The sequence below is a fragment of the Argopecten irradians genome, chromosome 2 (assembly GCF_041381155.1).
Source record: "Argopecten irradians isolate NY chromosome 2, Ai_NY, whole genome shotgun sequence".
Taxonomy (NCBI): Eukaryota; Metazoa; Mollusca; class Bivalvia; order Pectinida; family Pectinidae; genus Argopecten; species Argopecten irradians.
This window is the reverse complement of record NC_091135.1, coordinates 36,849,570-36,872,690: the sequence shown is the minus strand read 5'-3', so window position 1 is coordinate 36,872,690 and position 23,121 is coordinate 36,849,570. Positions and strand designations below refer to the sequence as shown.

General features: G+C 37.2%; 1 protein-coding gene across 1 annotated transcript in view; it reads right to left on the bottom strand.

The window, feature by feature from the left end:
- The window catches only part of LOC138315349 (uncharacterized), a 68,456-nt gene that overhangs the window by 11,139 nt on the left and 34,196 nt on the right, over positions 1 to 23,121 (bottom strand). Inside the window, exons 34-61 of the mRNA XM_069256305.1 lie at positions 22,644 to 22,758; positions 22,013 to 22,456; positions 21,421 to 21,707; positions 21,004 to 21,121; positions 20,208 to 20,473; positions 19,894 to 20,008; positions 19,450 to 19,661; positions 18,607 to 18,721; positions 18,127 to 18,455; positions 17,577 to 17,691; positions 16,980 to 17,215; positions 16,360 to 16,474; positions 15,602 to 16,047; positions 13,064 to 13,178; positions 12,198 to 12,358; positions 10,390 to 10,504; positions 9,769 to 9,965; positions 9,246 to 9,360; positions 8,515 to 8,774; positions 8,098 to 8,212; positions 6,879 to 7,153; positions 6,508 to 6,619; positions 5,109 to 5,728; positions 4,669 to 4,783; positions 2,551 to 2,930; positions 1,904 to 2,018; positions 739 to 992; positions 252 to 366 (exon numbers count right to left, since the gene is read on the bottom strand). Coding sequence (XP_069112406.1) covers positions 252 to 366; positions 739 to 992; positions 1,904 to 2,018; positions 2,551 to 2,930; positions 4,669 to 4,783; positions 5,109 to 5,728; positions 6,508 to 6,619; positions 6,879 to 7,153; positions 8,098 to 8,212; positions 8,515 to 8,774; positions 9,246 to 9,360; positions 9,769 to 9,965; positions 10,390 to 10,504; positions 12,198 to 12,358; positions 13,064 to 13,178; positions 15,602 to 16,047; positions 16,360 to 16,474; positions 16,980 to 17,215; positions 17,577 to 17,691; positions 18,127 to 18,455; positions 18,607 to 18,721; positions 19,450 to 19,661; positions 19,894 to 20,008; positions 20,208 to 20,473; positions 21,004 to 21,121; positions 21,421 to 21,707; positions 22,013 to 22,456; positions 22,644 to 22,758 — 5,977 coding nt within the window. The remainder of the gene's footprint in view (positions 1 to 251; positions 367 to 738; positions 993 to 1,903; positions 2,019 to 2,550; positions 2,931 to 4,668; positions 4,784 to 5,108; positions 5,729 to 6,507; positions 6,620 to 6,878; positions 7,154 to 8,097; positions 8,213 to 8,514; positions 8,775 to 9,245; positions 9,361 to 9,768; positions 9,966 to 10,389; positions 10,505 to 12,197; positions 12,359 to 13,063; positions 13,179 to 15,601; positions 16,048 to 16,359; positions 16,475 to 16,979; positions 17,216 to 17,576; positions 17,692 to 18,126; positions 18,456 to 18,606; positions 18,722 to 19,449; positions 19,662 to 19,893; positions 20,009 to 20,207; positions 20,474 to 21,003; positions 21,122 to 21,420; positions 21,708 to 22,012; positions 22,457 to 22,643; positions 22,759 to 23,121) is intronic.

The window sequence follows — 23,121 nt, the reverse complement described above, 5'->3', positions numbered from 1 at the left end:
CACAGACAAAAAGTCTGCATGACAGATATTCCAGATCCGAGAGAGGTAGAAGACGTTCCAGATGCAAGAACTACAAATGGACTTAGCCAATCAAATTTGACATAACTGTTTGTAATATCATCTTTGATTGGCTAAGTCTAAAATTCAGACAGTTTTGGACTTAGATTTGTTTCATGATCCTGAAGCCCAATTTTGTTGGGGCTTTTTAAGCAACCTGTACACAACTACCCAATAACATACTTCATACTTACTTTGTAGCACACCTATAGCGACCGTCCACTCCGTCCTCACAAGTACATGTGTACTTGCATCCATCATCCCAGGACTGGCCTTGGGTGTATACTTTGTTATTGTAAACACATCCGCCTGTACATAAAACATGGACTTTAGACTTTGTTTTCAATAAATATCTTCAAGTCAATCTCATACAACTTTTAATTTACTTATTTCTTCACATAACACAAATTCTCTCCCTTTTCTTCCTGAATGTATAACAATAATATCAGTAATAAACCACATATTTCTGCCCCCTGACTTTAGATACTATGTGTCGCACATGTATCCTTAACCAAGGACATATCAGTTACAAACCACATATATCTAGCCCATGACTTCAAATTTGTATTTATCATGTATGCTTGCTTTAATAAGACAATAGACCACATACTTCTGCCCCCTGATTTTAGACAATGTATGTCATGTATGCATCCTTTTCTAAAACAATATGTGACCACATACTTCTGCCGCCTGTTGATCCCTGTCCAGTGCCGACTGGTGGATGACCAGTGCCAGTGAAGACATCATGGGTACCAATGGGTATAACATGTAGCAGGTTGGGGGTGAGAGTTGGTGAGGGTGTTGGTGTTTGGGATGGCAGCATTGGGGTCAACTGTTGTCCATTGGGAGCAGTACAGGACACCACCTCACAACATTGGTCCTTGGGATCCGGAGTGAGAGTACAGAAGGATGGGACTGTGGAGTATGACTTGCATCTGTGGGGATATTTAAAAGCATATTTAATAGTGTACCTTTATTGTACCAGAGGGGAATATTAGAAGTAACATATGTGGAGATATTTAATAACATATTTGATAGTGTACCTTTATTGTACCAGAGGGGAATATTAGAAGTAACATATGTGGAGATATTTGTTAACATATTTAATAGTGTACCTTTATTGTACCAGAGGGGAATATTAGAAGTAACATATGTGGAGATATTTGTTAACATATTTAATAGTGTACCTTTATTGTACCAGAGGGGAATATTAGAAGTAACATATGTGGAGATATTTTAACATATTTAATAGTGTACCTTTATTGTACCAGAGGGAAATATTAGAAGTAACATATGTGGAGATATTTGTTAACATATTTAATAGTGTACTATTGTGTACCTTTATTGTACCAGAGGGGAATATTAGAAGTAACATATGTGGAGATATTTGTTAACATATTTAATAGTGTACCTTTATTGTACCGGAGGGGAATATTAGAAGTAACATATGTGGAGATATTTAATAACATATTTGATAGTGTACCTTTATTGTACCAGAGGGAAATATTAGAAGTATATTAGAAGTAACATATATGTGGAGATATTTAATAACATATTTGATAGTGTACCTTTATTGTACAACAGGGAAATATTAGAAGTAACATATGTGGAGATATTTAATAACATATTTAATAGTGTACCTTTATTGTACCAGAGGGAAATATTAGAAATAACATATGTGGAGATATTTGTTAACATATTTGATAGTGTACCTTTCATCTACAACAGGGAAATATTAGAAGTAACATACAACGTGTCATAGAATATCTGGCAAAACTCCTTATTCAAATATCGATTTGAACTTTAAAATGACATTTCTGAGAATATTGAGTGTTCCTGTACTTACGTCGCCACACATCTGTATGCATTGGTGGCAGGATTGTCACAGATGCACTGATAATCACATCCATCTCTCCACATTTGTCCTTTGGGGTAAGTCTTGCCCTTGTAAACACATACAGCTGAAAAAAATGCAATCAAAATTGTAACACTTTGTAATCACTCAATCACAGACAATAGGATAAAAAAGCAGTAATAATAACTTTTACAACTGTTTTTTACAACTGTTAATTTTTTTTCGGTTTGTTAGTTATTAATTTGTCATTGTTTATTTATTCATCATTCTTGCATCAGGGAACTCCAATTTTGAAGCATAAGAAATTGAAGGATTAAAACAGACTACATCTATTATGATTTATTTGCAAATTTTATCCTGAGTAGAACAGAACCATGAATGGAAACAATCCAGTGAGTACATTATGTAGTATTCGTCATTTGTGCTCAAGACATCACCCCATCTCCTTATAAAAATGCAGTATCCTTTCTCAAATTATAAAAATGCAGTATCCTTTCTCAAACATCTTTTTTGTACACAAAAATTAATCTTTTCATATTATGCAAAGTCTGAATTTGTAGGTAATACATCGACAGCCCCTCAGAGTCCTAAACGTTTGAGTGGACTAGTAATAGACTTATTAGACATGCTATACTCACTACCAGTTCCAGTCATAACTGTAGTCTGAGGGTTCGGCACTATACTTCCACCAGTCTGTGGCGAGTTGGTGCCCGGTTGGATGACAACTGGATTACCAGTGCCGGTCTGTGGTGGATTGGTGCCAGGTTGTACGACAACAGGACTACCAGTGCCGGTCTGTGGCGGGTTGGTACCGGGTTGTACCACGACAGGAGTACCAGTGCCAGTCTGTGGTGAATTCGTGTTAGGTTGTACAATGATTGGTGCAGTTGGCCTTGGTGTAATTTGTGGTTGAGGAGTAACCATTGGGTTGGGATTACAGCGAGCCTTCTGACAACACTGGTCATTGGGGTCCTGTACATAGGTACATTGTGGTGGAAGGAAGTAGTACTGAGGACATCTGTAAAATACGCAGGTTACAATTGTAGACAAAATTGTACCACACACTGTCCTAAAAATGAGAACAGCATACAGGTAGGATAAAAAAATTAATTAATTGGTTCTCAGGACACTTTTTCCAAAAAAAAAAGATGAGGGAGGGAGTAATTTGTTTTTTTATTATGTTATGGCCTCTATAACAAATGAGGGTGATTTTTCTTTATTTCCGACCTCCGCAATATGTAGTATTTCTTCAAAATATACTCAGCAAAATAAGTTAAGGGTCACAACTTTGGGGTAATAAAAATTAATCAAATATATAAAGGGAATATATCTACTTGATATAACTTTTTCAAGCGTTCATTTGACCATGATTTACACGTGAGTAAAAAGGTGACAGATTCAGAAGCGGGCCATTCAACCGGCGTCAATTCCTGAACTGGAAATCGCACTGTTAAAGGAATGGCGTAACCTGGCACAATTGACTATCCGTAGACTCATCCGCAGCTTCAGCAGGCGTTTTCGTGCCGTTATTCAGGCCAGAGGAGGTCACACTAAGTACTGACAATCGAATGAACTCCCCAGAATGAAATTGACTTTTCATCACCATATGTGATTTCACTTTGAAAATAGGGGTATGCCTTGTCGGATGCCTTTAGTTTGAAAAATGTCTTTCTTTCCCGCCAAAAATCGTTTCCAATGAATGAATGAAATGTTAATGATAATAAATTAATATAAAAATCATGTTCTAAGTGTTTGATAAAAAAAATACTGTACTCAAAACTTTTGACCCTTAACTTAATTTGTTGAGTGTATATACAAAATTTCACAAATTATAAAAAAAAAACTTGTCCACAATGTTCATTTTAGTTTTTCCAATATTAGCAGTTACTGGACAATCTTTACACTTTTCCGGAAATGACTATGTTTTCGATTTTTCAAAAGATCTATCCTTTATGGCTTCAAACAATTCAATAAAGGTACAACCATAGGAGTAACCGTTTAAAATGTTCAAGGGTAGGATGATGGATAACTCCTTTCTAATCTGCACCGAGATCAGTGCCTTTTTTTCAGACCATGCTGCTCAATCGGAATTTTTCTGATGTTACTGACGTGCATAAAATCTCGCTCACACAAAGAGTTATGAAGGCCCTGCTCCTTTGAAATCGAGGTCCTCCAAGTGTTTACGATTGTTACCTCATGCCTTATATTCAAGCGTTTAAAAGACCAGAGCTAAGGAGATTCTAAGTCAAATGTAGAGGCCGGAATAATGAATGTTTTTTCCAGATGTTTTCGATAGCCGAAGCGCTTGCATACAATTTTATTTTATCGTTTTTGCAATGAAATTTTAGATGCAGGGGTGTAATCTAAATGGGCGCAGGCCTGAGAACCAATTAAAAAAAAAATTGGCCTAGGGGATAAGGTCTTATTTGGTATGTACCAAAGACAGTACCCTGGATTGCTGTAAACTTAAGAAATCTACAAAATCTTATCATATTGGGTTTAAAAAAAGTATAATGTTCCATTATATATTTCCAGCTTATAATTATATCATGTGACCAGTTGATACCTACATCATCTAAATCTACCTTACAGGAGAAACTAACCAATTTTGAGGCATTTCTACTTTGTCACCTATATCTTGACATCGATAAGCTATAATTTCTTATTTCTGAAATCCTCTTTTATACAGCTATTTTTGCCCTTAGCTGCAACATTTTAATATTTTCATAATTATTGTATTTGATTTAACTACAGACCTGCCAGTACAACGGTATTGCCCTCTGACGGCATCAATACATTCACAGCGATACTGACATCCATCGTCCCATTTCTGCCCTTGAGTGTACATCTGTGCCTTGTAGATACATACAGCTGCAGAAAGCACAAAACCAGAATAAACAGATATTCTGTCCAAAGTAATGCACAATTAATGAGATTTGGAGTTACATTGAATTGTAAGTGAAACATTTTCAAAGATCTTACATTATTTAGTTCAATTTCAAATTCTCTTAAATCCTAATATTAAACTTTTATGTTAAATATAGCGTGATTTTAATTTCATTTTTCGGAATTTTATTTTCCATTCCAAAACAATGTCTATACTAAATATCTAATTCCAATATTGATACGTTTTTTCCCCTTTTCTTACCTGAAATTTCTTTCCATTAAATTTATTATAAGATTTTAGTCCACTTACACCTAGATCCAGAGGAGCCAGGATTTGGGTTCTGGGGGTTCGGGTTTGAGCCTGTACCAGTGAAACTTCCTGGTTGAACTGGAGAAGGATATATATATTGTGGAGTGGGGGTCATTCCAGATCCCGAGGGACCTGTACCAGGTACTGGGGTGACGTTGGTCGGATTAGTGCCAGTCTGACTTGTGGGACCAGTCGGAGCAAGGACCTGGTTGCAGTCTGGGACAAGGCAACAGCTATCACTAGGATCGGTCCTCAGTACGCATGTACTCGGCACCTGTGGGTAAGATGGACAGCGAGCACGACATGAGTAGTAACCGGTTGTTGAGTCGTCACACTGACACCTCTGGCTACAGCCATCATTCCACTGTTGTCCCTGAGTGTAGGCTACTCCCTTGTAGATACAAAATCCTGGTCGCGGCGTTGTGGGGTTAGGGTTCAGTGTTGTCATCATATTGGGGGCAATGCCACCTGGAGTTGGGACAATGTTTGGCTTGGGGGTCGGGACGCCATTAGGGAATGGAGTTGGGTTGACAAGGTCACAGTATGGCTTCATACAGCAGGGCTCGTTTGGATCCTGAAGAAGGACACATCGGCTGTCCAGACTTGGGAACTTGGCACACCTAGGATTAGGTAATGTTAGTAAGTTTGATTCAATCATATAATAGCTTAATGGATTTTTATATCTATGTTTGACTTATGTCAAGAAACTTAAAATTTCACTGTCCGGCTATCAGAGAATATAATTTTCTACCATTCTTATCATCTCACAATCAAATTTTTGTGTGACAGGAAAATCGTGAAATATAATTTCTGTGAAAATTACTGGCTATACGATCTTATCATGATTCTCAAGGTTTTTTCAATAGTGCCAATGACCGTGATATTACATTAACTGAAGCATGTCAAAGATTTTCTTTCTTTTTTTTAAATCATATTAAAGATGTCACACCGCTGAAGAATGGTAATTAAAACACAAGAGCAAATGGATAAGTGGTTTTTTTCAGTAACAAAAGTTACTTATTTTACACTATTACCATCACTGAAAAGTTTGAGTGTCTTATTTTACTTCAATAGAAAAGTATTTTAAATAATTTATTACCCTTCGAAAAAAATCCATGGCACTATGCCCTATATGAAATGAGGTACTGAATGTGCAGACAATAAAAGCAAGAAAAGTTATTTCAAATGCATTTTTGTGTTATTAAGGCATAAATATATATACACATTAAACATTGGTTACTGTCCCAAATAATAAATATTGTTTATGCTGTCGGCGGTGGAGTATCTTTAAGGTTCATAAAAACTATTATAAAATATAAACACAGGAAGGAAAACTACATATAATTCTGTAGTTGGCAATGACAGGTAAATCTTATCAACATATCAATAGCTATCTTACTTTTCAACACATCTATACTGTCCAGACATATCGTCCAAACATTCACAAGTGTACTGACATCCGTCATCCCATTTGGAGCCCTTTGGGTGTACAACTCCCTTGTAGAAACATCCTGCACAAATAAATACACAAAACATATTATAGAACCAAAACATTTAATTTTCTATTACATCACATCATAGCCTACATTAGACTTCAGATTTTGTAGAAATACAAATTAAATCAATCTAAACCACAAAATACATATAATTTCAGGCAAAAGAGTTTCTATGTCAATTTTTCAAAACAATAAGATACATTTAAATACCTTGTAAATAGGATCAATAATTACTGATGATAGTAAACATACTTTGGTTGACAAGTGCACTTACCTTTGCGTGGTGCTGGAGTTGGGTTACTTCCTGGGGTGGGGTTGACTCCAGGTTCTGGTGTTGGCCCAGGTGCTGGAGTTGGCATATTAGTTGGTACTGGAGCAAGACCAGTGATCTCCCCTGGTTTCGGGGTCATGGGGTTAGGGATAAATCCTGGTGTAGGTGAGGGACCAGCTGTAGGAATCACTGGGCAGCTAGGCTCCTTACAGCAAGAGGGATCACTAGGGCTAGGAACCAATGTACAGGCGGCTGGTACACTGGGGTATCTCGAACACCTGTGTCAACCAAAATCATGTTATATATAGGGACCAATATACAGGCAGTCGGTATGCTGATTACCTGTATCAAATCATTTATTGCTTTACACGTGTGGTTCTTCACTGTAAAAGGCATTTATGCTTAATCATAAATGACAACAGTCTGACATGGATAACACTGCTCCCTTCCTTTTCATAATGAGGACATAAAAAAGTTTTTAGTAAAACAAATTCAATTCATAGATATCAATGGTAAAAAAAATACAGACTACATGAACCAGTTTTTTAGGATATTGACAAAAACATAAATAGGAAACTTTATAAAACTCTAAATAAAAAAAAAATCGAAATTTGAAAAAAAAAAAAAAAAAAAAAAGAATTATGTCAGTATGACATTTAAAGCCGCTGCAACAACAAATTTTAATTGCTTCATTTTAAAAGTGCTGAAACTAAAAAGACCATCTTTCCTACAGGTCAGATGTTACCAGGCAAAGAAGCAGCATGAAGGTAACTGATCAACTCTATATTTCATATCTTATCTATTTCTTTGACAATCTTTCCTACAGGTCAGATGTTACTGAGGAACATGTGTGTTGACTACCCTGCAGGGGGCCTCTCTATAGCATGTGCCTTATTTTCATAAATTGTACTACAAATCTACTATGAGCAACCTAAACTAGGTCATCGTCTGAAGCCACATAACGACCCGGTAACACGCTAATAATACAGGAAAATGTATCACGAAAATCCTATTTCTATTTGAGAACTTCTAAAATATCAAGTAATGATTATAAAATAACATAAACAGGTTGGTGCCATGATTATTGCTTGTTTATGTAGCGAACTGTCAATAGCGGAAGTCGGTAGATGTGCATGCACCAACCGGAGATGGGTCAAACACAAACTTAATCAAGCTGCTAATGGCTAAGGGTCACAAGTACTCCAATCATTGCTTTAATTACCTCTCTTGACATCTGTAGTAGCCAGTGGCTGCACTCTCACAGCGACATTTGGCATTACAGCCGTCGTACCAAGTCTGTCCCTGTTGGTAGTTCTGTCCCTTGTACACGCACACTTCTGATAATGACGAAAAATACACTTTTACATAACCGACCATCCAGTAAATATTCTATAGTGCAATGATTTTTTTACATATATATATTAGCGTTATGTATATTGCAAAGTTAATTAGATATGAACAATACTTACATCACACTTTTTATCTCCCTGTCTCTCTTTTTGTGTAATATAGAAATAAAGATATGAGTAGTTGAAAATCAAATCCAAGGAAGCAATAGTGTAGTACCAGAGAAGCAAGAAGAAACCCCTGAAGCCTGTTTTAAATATCATATAGAGAGAGAGTTTTTGGTAGTACTTACTTGGTTGTGGAGCCGGTGTAGGGTTGGGGTTCAGTGTTGGGTTGGGGTTTGGTGACAGGGTGAGGTTTGGTATTGGGTTGGGGTTCGGGGTTGCATTAGGGTCTGGCCTTGGTGTTGGCTGTCCATTTGGATTTGGATTAGGGCTAGGTGTTGGTCCTGGGTTAGGGACTGCGTTTGGACAGTAGACCTTCTGGCAGCATTGGTCAGCAGGATCTTTTACCAGGGTACATGTGGATGGTAAGGTAGGAATCTTTGGACATCTGGAAAAAAGGCACCAAAGATAAAATACAATACAACTTATTCTACAACCACACATGCATATTGTTCAATGATGATTTTCTTAAGTACTTTATGAAAAGATAAAGCAATATATTTTATCAATACAACAATTTCTTTCCACTTGCCTACGTCTCTTGTACATTTTTGATAGTTTTATGATATACAAAGGAGACAGCCTAGTGTAGGCTATAACACTATATTGAATATGAAAGACCACATTTAATAGAAACTTTTCCAGAAGTAAATGCAAGTAAGCTCAACTGTTGCCATGGACACCTATCAGATTATTTCAGCTGAAATTGTCAATGGAATGAACATTTTCAAGTACTGTTGTTTAGTGGGGAGGCCATTCCAACTTTGCATATTAAAGAGTTAGCTCCCTTGCGGAAAGGTATCCATTGTGACATTATCATTACTGTGTAATATACATACACAGAATATATTAATCTTACCTATCGGTACACTGATAATGCCCGGTGCTGCCATCTGTACAGATACAGTTGTAGGTACAGCCATCGTCCCATGTCTGGCCTGGTTGGTAGATCTTTCCATTGTACAGACAAGCATCTACAAAATCACATATATATCTAGAAACTTTCTCACACTAGAAAGGATTAGTTATATCAAGATTAATGTTACATTTAGATATTGAAAATGAGTGTGTGGAAAATTATACAAAAATAAATGAAACAATTATTTACAATTGAGTGTTCTATATGTTTGATAAAAAATGGTTTCAAAATAATTCCATCTTCTTGTATGTACTAAATTTACAATATACAACAAAGTAGTACAAATAACAACAAATACAAATCTTAAACTTCAGATCAAAACACATACTTTTTAAAAATATTTTGCCAATAACGTATTACAAAGACACAGCGACAAAAAACACATTTTTTTTTTAGTTTTGGTACAATCTACAGCACCCATTTGCCTAGCCAAAAATACTTTTGACTGCAGTTGTACACTAACTTGATTTTCCAGTTGTTCCAGGGCTGTTGATGCCTGGTTGAGGTAAGTTGGAGCCCTCAATGGTTCCCTTGGGACCTGTCACCACCAATAGAGGGTTGGTGGCGTCTGGGTTGATGCACTGAGGTACTTGACAACACTGGTCTTTAGGGTCTGTCACCAGAGTACAGCCTGCCTTCAATGAAGGATAGGTGGGGCATCTGCAATAAATAACTGGCAGTACAGAACCTGTGCAGTACACAATCAGTACACATTCAGTAGAGATTTAGCATGTACCAAGGCTTAGTATGTACCATGGTATACAGTATACCATCATTTTGTTCAGTATCTAAATCAGTACATATTCAGCAGACATTCAGTATATTATCAGAGCATAATGAAAAGACACTCTGTACGTATGTGATATTCAGTATATAATCAGTACATATTCAGTGTATACCATGGTATTCATTATATTATTAGTGCATATTCAGCAGACTTTCAGTACATAAAATGGTATTCAGTATGCAATCAGTGTGTGTTTTAATTTCCAGTAAGTGCAACTATCAGACATTCACTAATATGTATTCTGTATACAAATCTATGTAATAAACAATCAGATTGTACCCAGAACTTTATACCTACCTGTCATTACAGGTGATCTGCCTACTCATAGCATCCTCACATTTACATGTTCTACTACAGCCGTCCTGCCAAGTCTGGCCCTGCTTGAATGGGATACCATTGAACACACAGAATGCTGCAAGATAATGACAAGAATACCATAACTCACACGGTAGATTAAAATTGTTATAAATGTGGCATGTACCATATTTCACTGCAAATAAGACCCCCTCCCAGAGAAGAAATAAAGGTCAAAAGTGGTGGGGGGTCTTATTTGCAGACAACCCGCCTGATAACATCGATCTATGAGGTCGCCATCTTGGATTTTTTAATGTCCTGTCATTGTTGTAACAGTCGTATGACAGATTGGTAATAGCATGAAGTTCAAGTATTTATAATAATAAAGAAGACGTACAAGTAAAATTAAATCAAATGTTATGACAAATTACAATATAAACAATACTAGGGAGTTGTAACATAAGTCTGAAAGGGAAACACACATTTTTGCAAGAGTCACGCGGACATTCACCAATGAATCAAAACGAAGAAACAGCATCATTATTCATAGCAATGTCATTTTAATCCAGAAGTTTTAATAATTGTATAGTTATCTTAAAATATTCAAATTCGGTTATTGTATATGATCACAACTACATCTCCTTCTTAGTAAACATGTGAATCAATCGCCGTGAATCGGAAGGACGATCGCCGTTCAGACTCAGGCCTATTTAAAATTCACTGCAAACATTTACATATCAAATTCGTTCATAAACAGAAGAATTTACGTACATTTGTCTCAGCCTAATGAGCAAACCATTGTGATTTAAATCAACGTGCCGACATGCACTGTTTGTAACATCGTACACACATGTGTAGGAAAATGGCGCCAGGTTGAAGCCATACTTTCACATTTTACACCCAGGGTCGTGTTTGGGAATTTGATCAGTATTGCTATTAATACGATAGTTTGATAATATTTCAGATATTAATCCAACTATTAACTGCATTAAAACATCGTAGCAAGTATTTTTGTATCCAGATTAAAATACAAAACTTTGCGGCTAATCATATTATACTGACTGCGTAAACAAAAGTAAACATGGCGGCCGAAAAGTAAAGCATGGTTTCTCCAACTGATCGTGAACTACAGGTAGATTACGTTCACAAATAAACATATTTGAAACTGTAAATGCCTTAAGTAGATGTTTTAGGTAATGATTGTATTGAGTTAGAATCCACGACTGCAGAAACGATCTGCATCAATGATGAATATCTTTGCCGATCTATGTAAAAAATGACAAGCCGTACGAACACTAAAACATGTTGACCATGCCGATATGAAGTGTTCATGGAAACATATATCGGCGTATTTTGTTGAAAATAACTCCCAATTAAATATGAGCACTGTCCACAATATGTAGTTATTGATAATTAAATTAAATCACCCGTGAATTAACTTAAATTAAATGACAAAAATAACAAGCACACAAACAGTTGTTTAATACGTGATTTTTCTATGCCGATAAAACAAACAAGAAGTTCCGATCATACAAAGTCATTTTGGTGATATTTTTAATTACTCCATTGCTCAAATCAATCATCCAGTAAACTGAAAAATAGGTGGGGGGGGGTCTTTTTTGCAGACATCCCCCCAAGTCTGAAAATGTGTCAAAATAGCTGCGAAATTAACTTGGTTTACAGTAATCTGAATATACATATTATTGAATATACAGTTTTAGAAAATCTAAATCCATTCATTTCTTTCTAAGAAATATTTGGGTTGAAGTTGATGAGGAATATCCAGGACTATGGGGAGAGGTGTTACATACCTGGAGCAGGTGTTGGGTTGGGGTTCGGTGTTGGGGACTGTCCTGGAATGGGAGCAGGGGTAACTCCTGGCGCAGGGGAACAGTCAGCCTTCTTACAGCATGGGTTGTTCATGTCCATTACCAGACGACAGCCACTCGGCAAGTTGGGAAATTTGGGACAGCTGTTGGAAAGCATAATTAGTACTTAATAAAATAGTTGTGAAACCAGATTTAAGTTTTCTTTTATTATTTTGCATATTACAGTTATCTGTCCCTGTTGGTAGGTATCCATTGTAACGTCATGTGTTTGCAAGTAAACAAAGCGAGTTTCACTAATAGAATGCTCACATCACAATGAATACCTACCTGCGAGGAGATATTCAAAGACGGAATAATGGATATCTGGGAATTTTCATGGGTTTTTTACTTCAAAGTCGCATTTTCGTGAATCTTGATTCCACAATCAAGCTATCAAAGATGTAGTTTCACAGTGTCTTGTCATTTTAGGATCTAATGTTTGCAAATGTTATAAAGAAAGTGTGAAGATATCCTCCTCGCATGAGTAAACAACTATACAGTTATAGTCTTAAAATCAATATACACTATAAGTCAATCCAGTAAACTCCATGTGTACTCGTGATTATTTTAGGAGTACCCTCAAAGAAATGTATTTAATAGATTCCATGTTAGTAATGTCAATTAAATCTGATCATGAATAAAAGTGATTACTTTTAAGTCCTTTGACGTCCATTTACAGTTTTGTAAAATGGTTAACATATCTGATAACAATGTTCTAAAACAATATAAGCCTTTAATACACATATTTTTTGTTTTTCTTCTATTTGACTTTTTTTGAACATACCTACATTACAAATAGAAATACTTACACTGTGGAACATCTGTATTTGCCTGTCATACCATCTTCACAGATACAATCGTAGTCGCAGCCATCTCTCCAGCGCTGTCCAGTCTGGTACATGGCACCCTTGTACACACAAACCTCTGAAAAAACACAGATATTAAAATGAATGAACTATGTTTTTAGATACCAACAAAAGACCCAAGAGGCCTTGACGGTCACCTGAGTGCTGATACAGAAAGAGCATTGCAAAGTTGGTTTAAATCTGTGAAAAGTAGTTACCAATTAGAATTAACTTTAAAGTTGAACCTTCGTATTAGTATTTTTCTTTATTGTTTTTCTTTTTGATAGTTAGTGTACTATGTTACCAAACCTTATGCTTTAAATTCCAATTGGCTTTGCCAATGTTAAACAACAAAACCAAACTAGAAGTCAGTCATTGTCAGTGATTTTATAAATTTCACTTTTTAATCTATGAAGAATATTTGGTTCTATCAGACCTGTGAATTCAGAAGATTTTTGAAATTTTAGCCATTTTGACCCATTTTTTCAGATTTAAACTATAGTAAATTTGACTTCCTCCCCAGGGGAAAATCTGAGATCCGAGAGCCATGGAATTCACACATTTTGTAAACGGCCTTAAGACCTTTCAATCTATGAAGAGTATTTGGTTCCATCGAATCTGTGAATTCAGAAGAACGATTTTTGAAAAGTTAGCCAATTTGACCCTTTTTGGCCCCACCCCTCTGGCCCCTGGGGGTTGGCCAGGACCAATATGAATATGAAACTAAAATGCATTCTCAGGCTAATAATTCTAACCCAGTTCGACATATTTCCTATGAAAACAAAGCAAATAATGTTCATAAATGTTTTTCCTATATAAACTATAGTAAATTTGACCCCCTCCCTAGGGTAAAGTCCGAGATGCCAGGACCATGAAATTCACAATTTTTGTAAAGGGCCTTAAAAAGACTTTCCAATCTATAAAGAGAACTTGGTTCCGTCAAATTTGTGAATTCAGAAGGAGACTTTTGAAATTTTAGCCATTTTGATAGATTTTGGCCCCGCACTCTGGCCCCTGGGGGATGGCCAGGACCAATATGGATATGATGTTAAAATACTATCTTAGACTAATAATTCTAACAAAGTTTGGCTCATTTCCTATTAGAATGACCAAATTGTGTTTCCCTATATAAACTATAGTAAACTTGAACCCCTCCCCAGGGGGAACGTGAGACCCCAGGGTCATATAATTCACAATTTTTGTAAAGGACCTAAAGACCCTCCAATCTATGAAGAGTATTTGATTCTGCCATTTCTGGAATTTCAGAAGATTTTTGAAGTTTTAGCCTATTTGACCCCTTTTGGCCCCACCCCTCAGGCCCCTGGGGGTCAGTCATAGAAAAATTGCTAATAGGATTCAATAGCCATCTCATACTGATAATTCTGACAACTTTTGGCTTATTTCTTATCACAAATGACCAAATAATGCTCAAAAATGTCTTTTCCCTATATAAACTATAGTAAACTTGACCTCCTCCCCAGGGGGGAACGCAAGATCCCAGGGTCATATAATTGACAATTTTTGTATTTGTAATTGACCCCTTTTGGCCCCACCCCTCAGGCCCCTGGGGGGCTGGGACCATATAATTCACAAATTTGGTTGATCTTTGCTTGAGACCTAAAAAGGCTTTTATGATAGCTATAAAGGATGTTTACCAAATTCAAATGATCTAATTAGCATTTTGGAATTTATAGAAGTGACATTGCTAATCATAGAATTCCACAAGTAATACATGTTTTCAGGGTTTTTTCTCTCTCTCCCAAAATAATATCCAATTGCTTTTGTTTTTATGAGAGTTGTCCTCTCTTGCCACATTACAAATTGATATTTATTTGCTTGCGAGAGCTGTGCAAGTTGTAAATGTCCTATTTTTTTATCATTAAACATTCTAGAGATGTCAACACCTGCTTCCAAGAGAAGACAACACTGTATATTAGGAAACAACTACCGGGGTAAAAAAAAAAATTTTGGATCGCAGCCATCTTATTTGGTTTATCTCCTAGATACAAGGTCTGTTTGCTTTATCTTATAAGTAATAGATGAACACAATAAGGCTGAGGTGGACACTTGTGCTAAATCAACCATTGCTTCTGATCTTTCATTAAAGCAAGATTATAAGACTCTTTCATATGTGGATATGAAGGATAGGGATCAAATTCCGTTGCTTTCATCTTTTAGAGTAAAACCAGTCAATTTTGTAAAAAAAAATGTTAAAATTTTACCGAGGAAATAGAGATTTTGTTGACGCCGTGACGTCACGAGGCTTTATTGCATGGGTAGCCATGCAATACAGCCTCAGGCGACATGAGTGTATTGCCCTAGACCAGCCAGTATTACACGTGTAGGTATGAAAGAAAAAAGAATTATACCTGTACATTATACTTTTTATTTCATTCGCAGCAAATTTAACTGGAAGTGTGAATTTAAAATGTTAATGCATTCCCCTTATTGATGATAATAGTAATAAGGTGAATAAGTGAGTTTCAGTATAGGTTTACTTACTTGGTGCAGGACCAGGTGTAGTGCCTACTCCAGGTACAGGTACAGCTGTCGTTCCTGGTACAGGGATGGCAGTAAGCATGTACGGTGGGTAGGTACCACCTGGATAAGGTGTAGGATATGGGTACGGGTTCGGAGTCGGGTTCGCATTAGGGTTAGGGTTCGGGTTTGGTGTCGGGTTCACATTAGGGTTAGGGTTGGGGTTTGGAGTAGGACTTGCATTTGGATTAGGGTTCGGATTTGGATTAGGTGTCTGGTTTGGATTAGGGTTGGGTTGAGGAGTTGGCTGAGCAGTAGGGTAAGGATTGTTTCCAGTGATTGTTCCAATGATTCCAGTCGGGTTAACATTTGGATTTGGCTGACCGCATTGTGGGACCTTGCAGCATATGGGATCACTTGGATCAGGGACCATAACACAGCTAGGAGCAATGTTGTTGTACTGGGGGCATCTATGTGCAGAAGTCGAATAATAGGTTTTATTTCAGTCTAATGAGCAGTGATGTCTAATGTGGTGATAAATGCCTACAATATATCTTTAGTTGTGCATATAGATGATTGAAAATTATATTTCAAGTCAACATGATAAGTTTGGGGAGGGTGGGGTTTATATAAATAAATTAATTAAGGAAAGAGAGATCATGCCATTTTTTTCATACCAAGATAAGTTGCAAGTTTTGTAAACTTCATTAGCAATAATTATTGCTTTTCTATTTTTAACAAGTGTTTATGGTAAAAGCAACAAGAGATAGTACAAAGTATACCTGTCTGTGCATGTGTAATGTCCAGTAACTCCGTCGGAGCACACACAGGTACGAGCACATCCATCATCCCATTTCTGGCCCTGGGTGTATGATTTACCATTCATCACACATACATCTACAATACAATTCACACATAAAGCATTAGTACAGTATTTAACCCATTATTAGCACCCATTCATTGGTTAATTTTAAATTTGCTTCACACCCAAAATTAAACGCTAGAGGTCATATTTTCCTTTATGAATCTCTAAATCTTTCAATTTCTGCTTGTTTAGTTTTTAAACATCCTATTACAGCAAGAAAATGTCAAGTTTGATGGCGGAAGAAATCCGGAGTCAAGGAAACAGCAAATACATGTACAACACGTAATTATAAGAAGTGTAGATAGAATACAATAAAACTGACTAAAAGTGTTCTTAAAGACGAGGTGGTCATAATTCAGAGGTTGACCAGATTCAACCTCTGAAGACCAAAAACAGTAGCTCTATATACCAGTATAGCAAATATGTGTATTCATAAAGATATATTGAGAAAAACTTTGGTACTGTAAATAAGTGCCCTAGTAGCGAGGTGATCTTAATTCTTCAAGTGTTTGTAAGGCGAGGTCTCACTGTACTTACTTTTGGGAAGTGGTGGATTGACCGATGGTGCCTGTGTGTTTACTCCTGGTGTGGGTTGTGGGTTGACCGGCGGTGCCTGAGTGTTGACCGGAGGGTTCAGTGTTGGCTGTGGAGCTGGGGTAAAGCCAGGCGTGAGAGTCGGTGTAAGGTTAGGGCATGATGGAGTTCTGCAGCACTGGTCATTGGGATCGGACACTAGTGTACAATATGCTGGAATCTGCACAAAACGTGGACACCTGCAAAAATAAGTTTTTAAGTCAAATAAGTTGCAAAGTGAGTTCAAAACACAGTAACACAATGATTTTTTTTTTTTTTTGCTATTCAGCAGAATTGCCACTTTTGTATCTCTTTGAATATTCATCCTTTAGTTGAGGTATTCTTTGATTTTGAGTGGTGTACTAAAATTTAACTGTGTAACACATTACCTACAGCAATATCTACACTTATAAGAGAATCACCATTATAATAGTGGATATAAGCCAATTCCTCATTGTCGATTCCAAGCTTAGATAGGCATTCTAGGCATCCAAAATACTTAAAACAAAATTGTGACATACAAGGCAAAATGATAAGCTTGATCAAACTGTCTAAACTTGCCTTTCGGTACACTTGTATTGGCCGCTGATCTGGTCAAGACATTCACATTTGTATGTACAGCCGTCATCCCACTTCTGTCCAGTAGTGTATTGTACACCCTTATACTCACATTTACCTGTAAATATAATCACATTACAGCATTACATTACTCAATATAACCGTCACCATTGGTTTTAGTGGGGCTGAGGTTTGAAGCAACTAGAAATGTTGCTATCAGAGTGGACGACTAATACCCCCCGCTGCACAAATTTAGTAATAACTCTATTAATAGGGCCCAGGGGACATTACAGAACCCTATACAGTTTATGCAACTCATCGTTATGTCTGGGTTCTGTGCCCCAAATTTTATCAAAATCTGTCAGGTAGTTAAGGTGGAGCTCGCCGGACAAAAAAAAATGTGTCTACAAACAGATAGACAAATGAATGAAATGGTTCAAGAGGTCACCACTAGATGTCATTATAGGTTAAGTCCTTCAAATCAATAGTATACCAGATAGCAATAACACAAACGCTACGCATGTTGTATTAACAAAAGGGATTATATTCTTACCCGAAGGATTCTGTGGGTTTTGTGGCTTTCCGATGATGACTCCGGTCTGACCAGTAGGTACTGGGGAAGGAAATGGCGTGGCAACAGGGGTTATTCCTGGTCCAATGTTAGGGGCCTGTGTTTTGGGTGGAGGCTGCAGAGTAGTACCAGTTGGTGGTACTAATGTAGGGTTCGGGTTGGGGTTTGGATTAGGGTTTGGATTAGGGTTTGGATTAGGGTTTGGAGTTGGCCCTGGGGTAGGAATGACTACACATCGTGGAATTTGACAGCAGGCATCCTTTGGATCTGTCACCAATGTACATCCTTGTTGAGCTGGGTATATTGGGCACCTAAAACGAATCAAAACAACCAGCTTATGATTCTTCTTTAAACATATCCATCATTGTCCCTAATTGGGCCTCATAAAACAGATCAATGTAATTTTCGGATTTCAGAAAAACCGCGAAACATAGCGAAAATAAGCCCTACAGTATTGTTTACCTATCAAAGCAGGTGTAGTAGTTCTTGGAAGCATCGTCACATCGACATCTCTTGGTACATCCGACATTCCAGGATTGGCTCTGTGTGTAGGGCACACCATTATACACACAGTAAGCTGAAATCATAAATAATCTATCAAATAGTTGTGCTTACTCTATCTTTTCTACTCCTTTTCCCAAAAAAAATTCTTATTAAAAGCAATTACAATATTTTATGGAAAGTCAAGTTTTTTTTCATCCAAAATTCCAATGAAAAGAAAATATTACAACCAATGCTTGATTTTACCCCTGACATGTATATTATGAGAATTGTAAGTAGTTCAGTTTCAACAATATTTTTTATCATCATACATGTACAAAGAAATACCGGTACAAAGAAATTATATGTACACAGCCAATATTTCCTAACCTGAAATTGACCAGAATTTCACTTTGAAATTTAACCTAAAATTCAGGTGAAGAAATCTTAACCTGAAATTGACCAGAATTTCAGGACAAGAAATTTTGACCTGAAATTCAGGTTAGGAAATATTGGCTGTGTAATGAATACATGGTACAGAAAATAAGTTTTATATATTCCTTTCTCCATTCCTGTACATTTTTTTTATATTTCTATTCCTTATATTTTAGTGAGACACATACTTCCATGTAACTTCGCAAGAGCACTCAAACAAGAATTCAAATTTTCTGTCACTGATTATTAAGGTAAAATGAATGCACGGTTGACAGTCAGAGTAGAGTTGTAAAGTAATGCATTGGCATATATGATGAAAATAATGACAATGGGAAACATTGAGCATGCAATAATAAAGTGGTTCACAGCACATTTATACATAGGCTATACCTGTTGGTCCTGGTTCCATTGTGGTTCCTGTATTTGGTCCTGGTTCAATCGTACTTCCAAAGCCTGGTGTTGGGTTGGGGTTGGGTGTGGGACTCCCAATGGGTGCGGGGGTCGGGATGTTATTGAAGTCACACAGAGGCTTTTGACAGCAAATATTCATCGGATCTTGTACTAAACGGCAGTATGGCGGCATTCTTGGGTAAACTGGGCACCTGATTACAAATTCACAGCAACATTCATTACCACAGAGGTTCACAAGTTGGTTGACCCTATTATCTTAAACTCAACTAACTTAAGTTTTGGTGTGATTTCTCTTTGCAAATTGATTTATTGCTTACTTTCCAAATTTGGTTTTATTAGCAGCCTCATATCTTTTTCAATTTTTTAAGTACCCAAGGCGCTTATTGGGTCAAATATGGTATGAATATGTTGAATCTGTCTTACTTCTCTGTACATTCGTAGTGTCCAGTCTTGCTGTCTACACAGACACAGGTGTATTTACATCCGTCAACCCATCTCTGTCCCTGGTGGTATTCGTTTCCCTTGTAAACACACACCTCTGTCAGGAACACCAGAGTTATAAATATTACATGGATTGTCTCAATTCTTTAATCAAGTATGTGGCATACGAACAATGACTATATACCAGTGTTGGTGGGAATTTGAAACCTTGACTTTCCTTCCATATATGGGATATTATGATGCTTACAGAGATCTGCTCTTAATGTCTCCTAATGCTGATTACTTCCCTTGCTTACCTTTGGGTGCAGGTGTGGGCTGTAGGTTGGGGTTGGGAGTCTGTCCTGGTAGAGGGGTAGCATTGGGTGATGGTGTTGGTGTACCATAGCCATTGATGATTCCAACGGGAACACCAGTGATGAGTTGAGGGGCGTCTGTTGGTCCTGGGGTAGGGTAGCCATTTATCCCTGGGGTGGGGATACACTGTGGCACCTTACAACACTGAGGATCATTAGGGTCGGACACCAAAGTACAACCAGATGGAATACTGTCATACTTTCGGCACCTGCGAAAAAATAATTATTTTGTAAAATTTGTGTAAATAAAATATTTCAGTATTTCACAATATATATGACTCTCTTGTTTATGAATCATTCCTTTCAAAATACTAAATTCACCTATGGTGTCAACACAGTCTGGTCACATAACTGACATCTCTTGTCACATTGTTGCTGTAAAAGCTTACCGGTCATATCATCACTGACCAAAGCCTTGTCACATTGTTAAGTGTAAAACTTTCTTACCTGTTGTAACATCACTGACACACACCTTTTCACAGAGTAAAACCTTACCTGTCGTAACAACACTGACACAAACCTTGTCACACAGTAAAACCTTACCCATCGTAACAACACTAACTCACATTCAACCTTACATGTCGTAACATCACTGACACACACCTTGTCACACAGTAAAACCTTACCTGTCATAACAACACTGACTCACATTAAAACCTTACATGTGGTAATATAACATTATTGACACACATGAAAACCTTACCTGTCATATCATCACGGACACACATTAAAATCTTACCTGTCGTAACATCTATAGAACCCTGTGGTGGCATCATCACAAACACATGTCCTGTCACAACCATTGGTGTACCACTGTTGTCCTTGAGTGTACTGGCGACCATTCATGATACATACATCTACAAATCGACATCATAAGAAAAGTTCAAATTATAAACATGAGGGAGTTTTATTTATTTTAACAAAGTTGACACTTAATGTCTGCTTAACTCTTCAATAATTGGCTAAAATATGATAGCCCTAAAACACTGTACCAACAATCAATTCATTATAAATATTGATTTGTAAAATAATAAATTCACTAAAGCACAAATTTGTTTCATTCCGGTTTACAGCAAAAGAGTTTAAAAACATGAAAATGTGAGTACATATAAATGTACATATATCTTTGAGTTTGCAATAACATTAGTATCCTTACTCTTTGGTGTTGGCTGTGGTGTTGCGTTGGGGTTGGGGTTGGGGTTAGGGTTGGGGTTAGGTGTTGGTCCTGGCGATGGATTTGCTCCTGGTGAAGGATTGACTCCTGGGGTTGGTTGCCCAGGTTGTGGAGCAGCAGTCGGGTTGACATTAGGGTTAGGGTTGGGGGTTATGCCTGGTGTCACTCCTGGGCTTGGTGTTGGGTTGCACATGGCTACTTTACAGCATTGGTCAGCTGGGTCAAGGGCTAGACGACAGTTACTAGGTAGGTTAGGGTAGATCTGACATCTGAAATACAGAATTCAAAGGACTTATTATTCGATAGCAAGTCAATGGATGTCAAGATCTGATTTCTGAAATAAAGAAGGAGTTATCTGATGAAAAGTTAATGGCTATCAAGATCTTACATCTAAAATACAGAATTCACAATAACATTCAATGGGATGATATTTTCATGATTTTGTGGGACATTGAAATGATCATCAAACTTTGACCCGTGTTGAAATAAATGCATAAAATATACACTTGGAAGAAATACATCATCATATTTGATGTAACAAAAAAAATTACGACTTTTCAAGCTTTTTTCTTACCTCTGAGAGCATCTATATTTGCCAGTGGAAGCCTCAGTACACACACAGTTGAGGTCACAGCCATCCTGCCAGGTCTGTCCTTGTTGGTATGTAACACCCTTGTAGAAACACACTGGTGGACCTGTGGGCTGGGGCATGTTAGGACCAGGGGTAGGGGTCACTCCTTGTCCATTGATCACGTTAGTTACCGATGGAATCATGGGGTTAGGACTGGGATTAGGGTTGGGGTTAGGGTTGGGATTAGGGTTGGGGGTGGGGTTCGGGTTAGGATTGACACCAGGTGCTAGGGTGGGGCCAACTCCTGGTGCCTGGGTAGGGTTGACAGCAGGGTTTGGGGCATTTGTCGATTGGGCCACTGGTTTACAGTCTGGGATTCGGCAGCAACTGTCTCTAGGGTCGGTGATGAGAACACAGCCATCGGGTAATGCGTTGTAACGTGGACACCTGATACAGAATGGAATAAGATATATACCAGAGAACAGCATTCCTTGTAGAACTGCAATACATTTATTTTTGACAAATTTTGTGTAAATATGAATGAACTAATATAAGTTGAAGATTCATTATGAACTTTTTTTATGCATTTGGGAATGTTGCGAAATTAACATGGTTTAAGTAAGATAATACCAACCTGTCATTACATCTGTAGAATCCCTTCACTCCATCCTCACATACACACTTAAGGTCACAGCCATCATCCCAGGACGCACCTTGCTTGAATGGTACACCGTTATACATACAGGTGTCTGAAATATAAAAGCAAAGGAATAATCCAAATTTAATCATTAACTACTGTGTACCCCTTTATTTTTGTCTTTACAATATTTTGTGCCCTCATTATTATCAACATAATCGCAAATACATATACCTATGCGTGCATACAATTATTTGCTAAACATTTAAACTTGTATTTGAGCTCACTCGCACGGAATTCTGCTGAAATTTGTTTGTCTCGAAAGTGGTTTACATTATGTATACAACACACCTAAAACCTTTGTCTCCAGATTTTTTTTTAACCCTAAACTTCACCAATTTTACAACAATTACAAAATAATTCATATTAGTTATTAATCAAATTCATTTGCCCAACTGGAAGCCTGCTTGGGTAT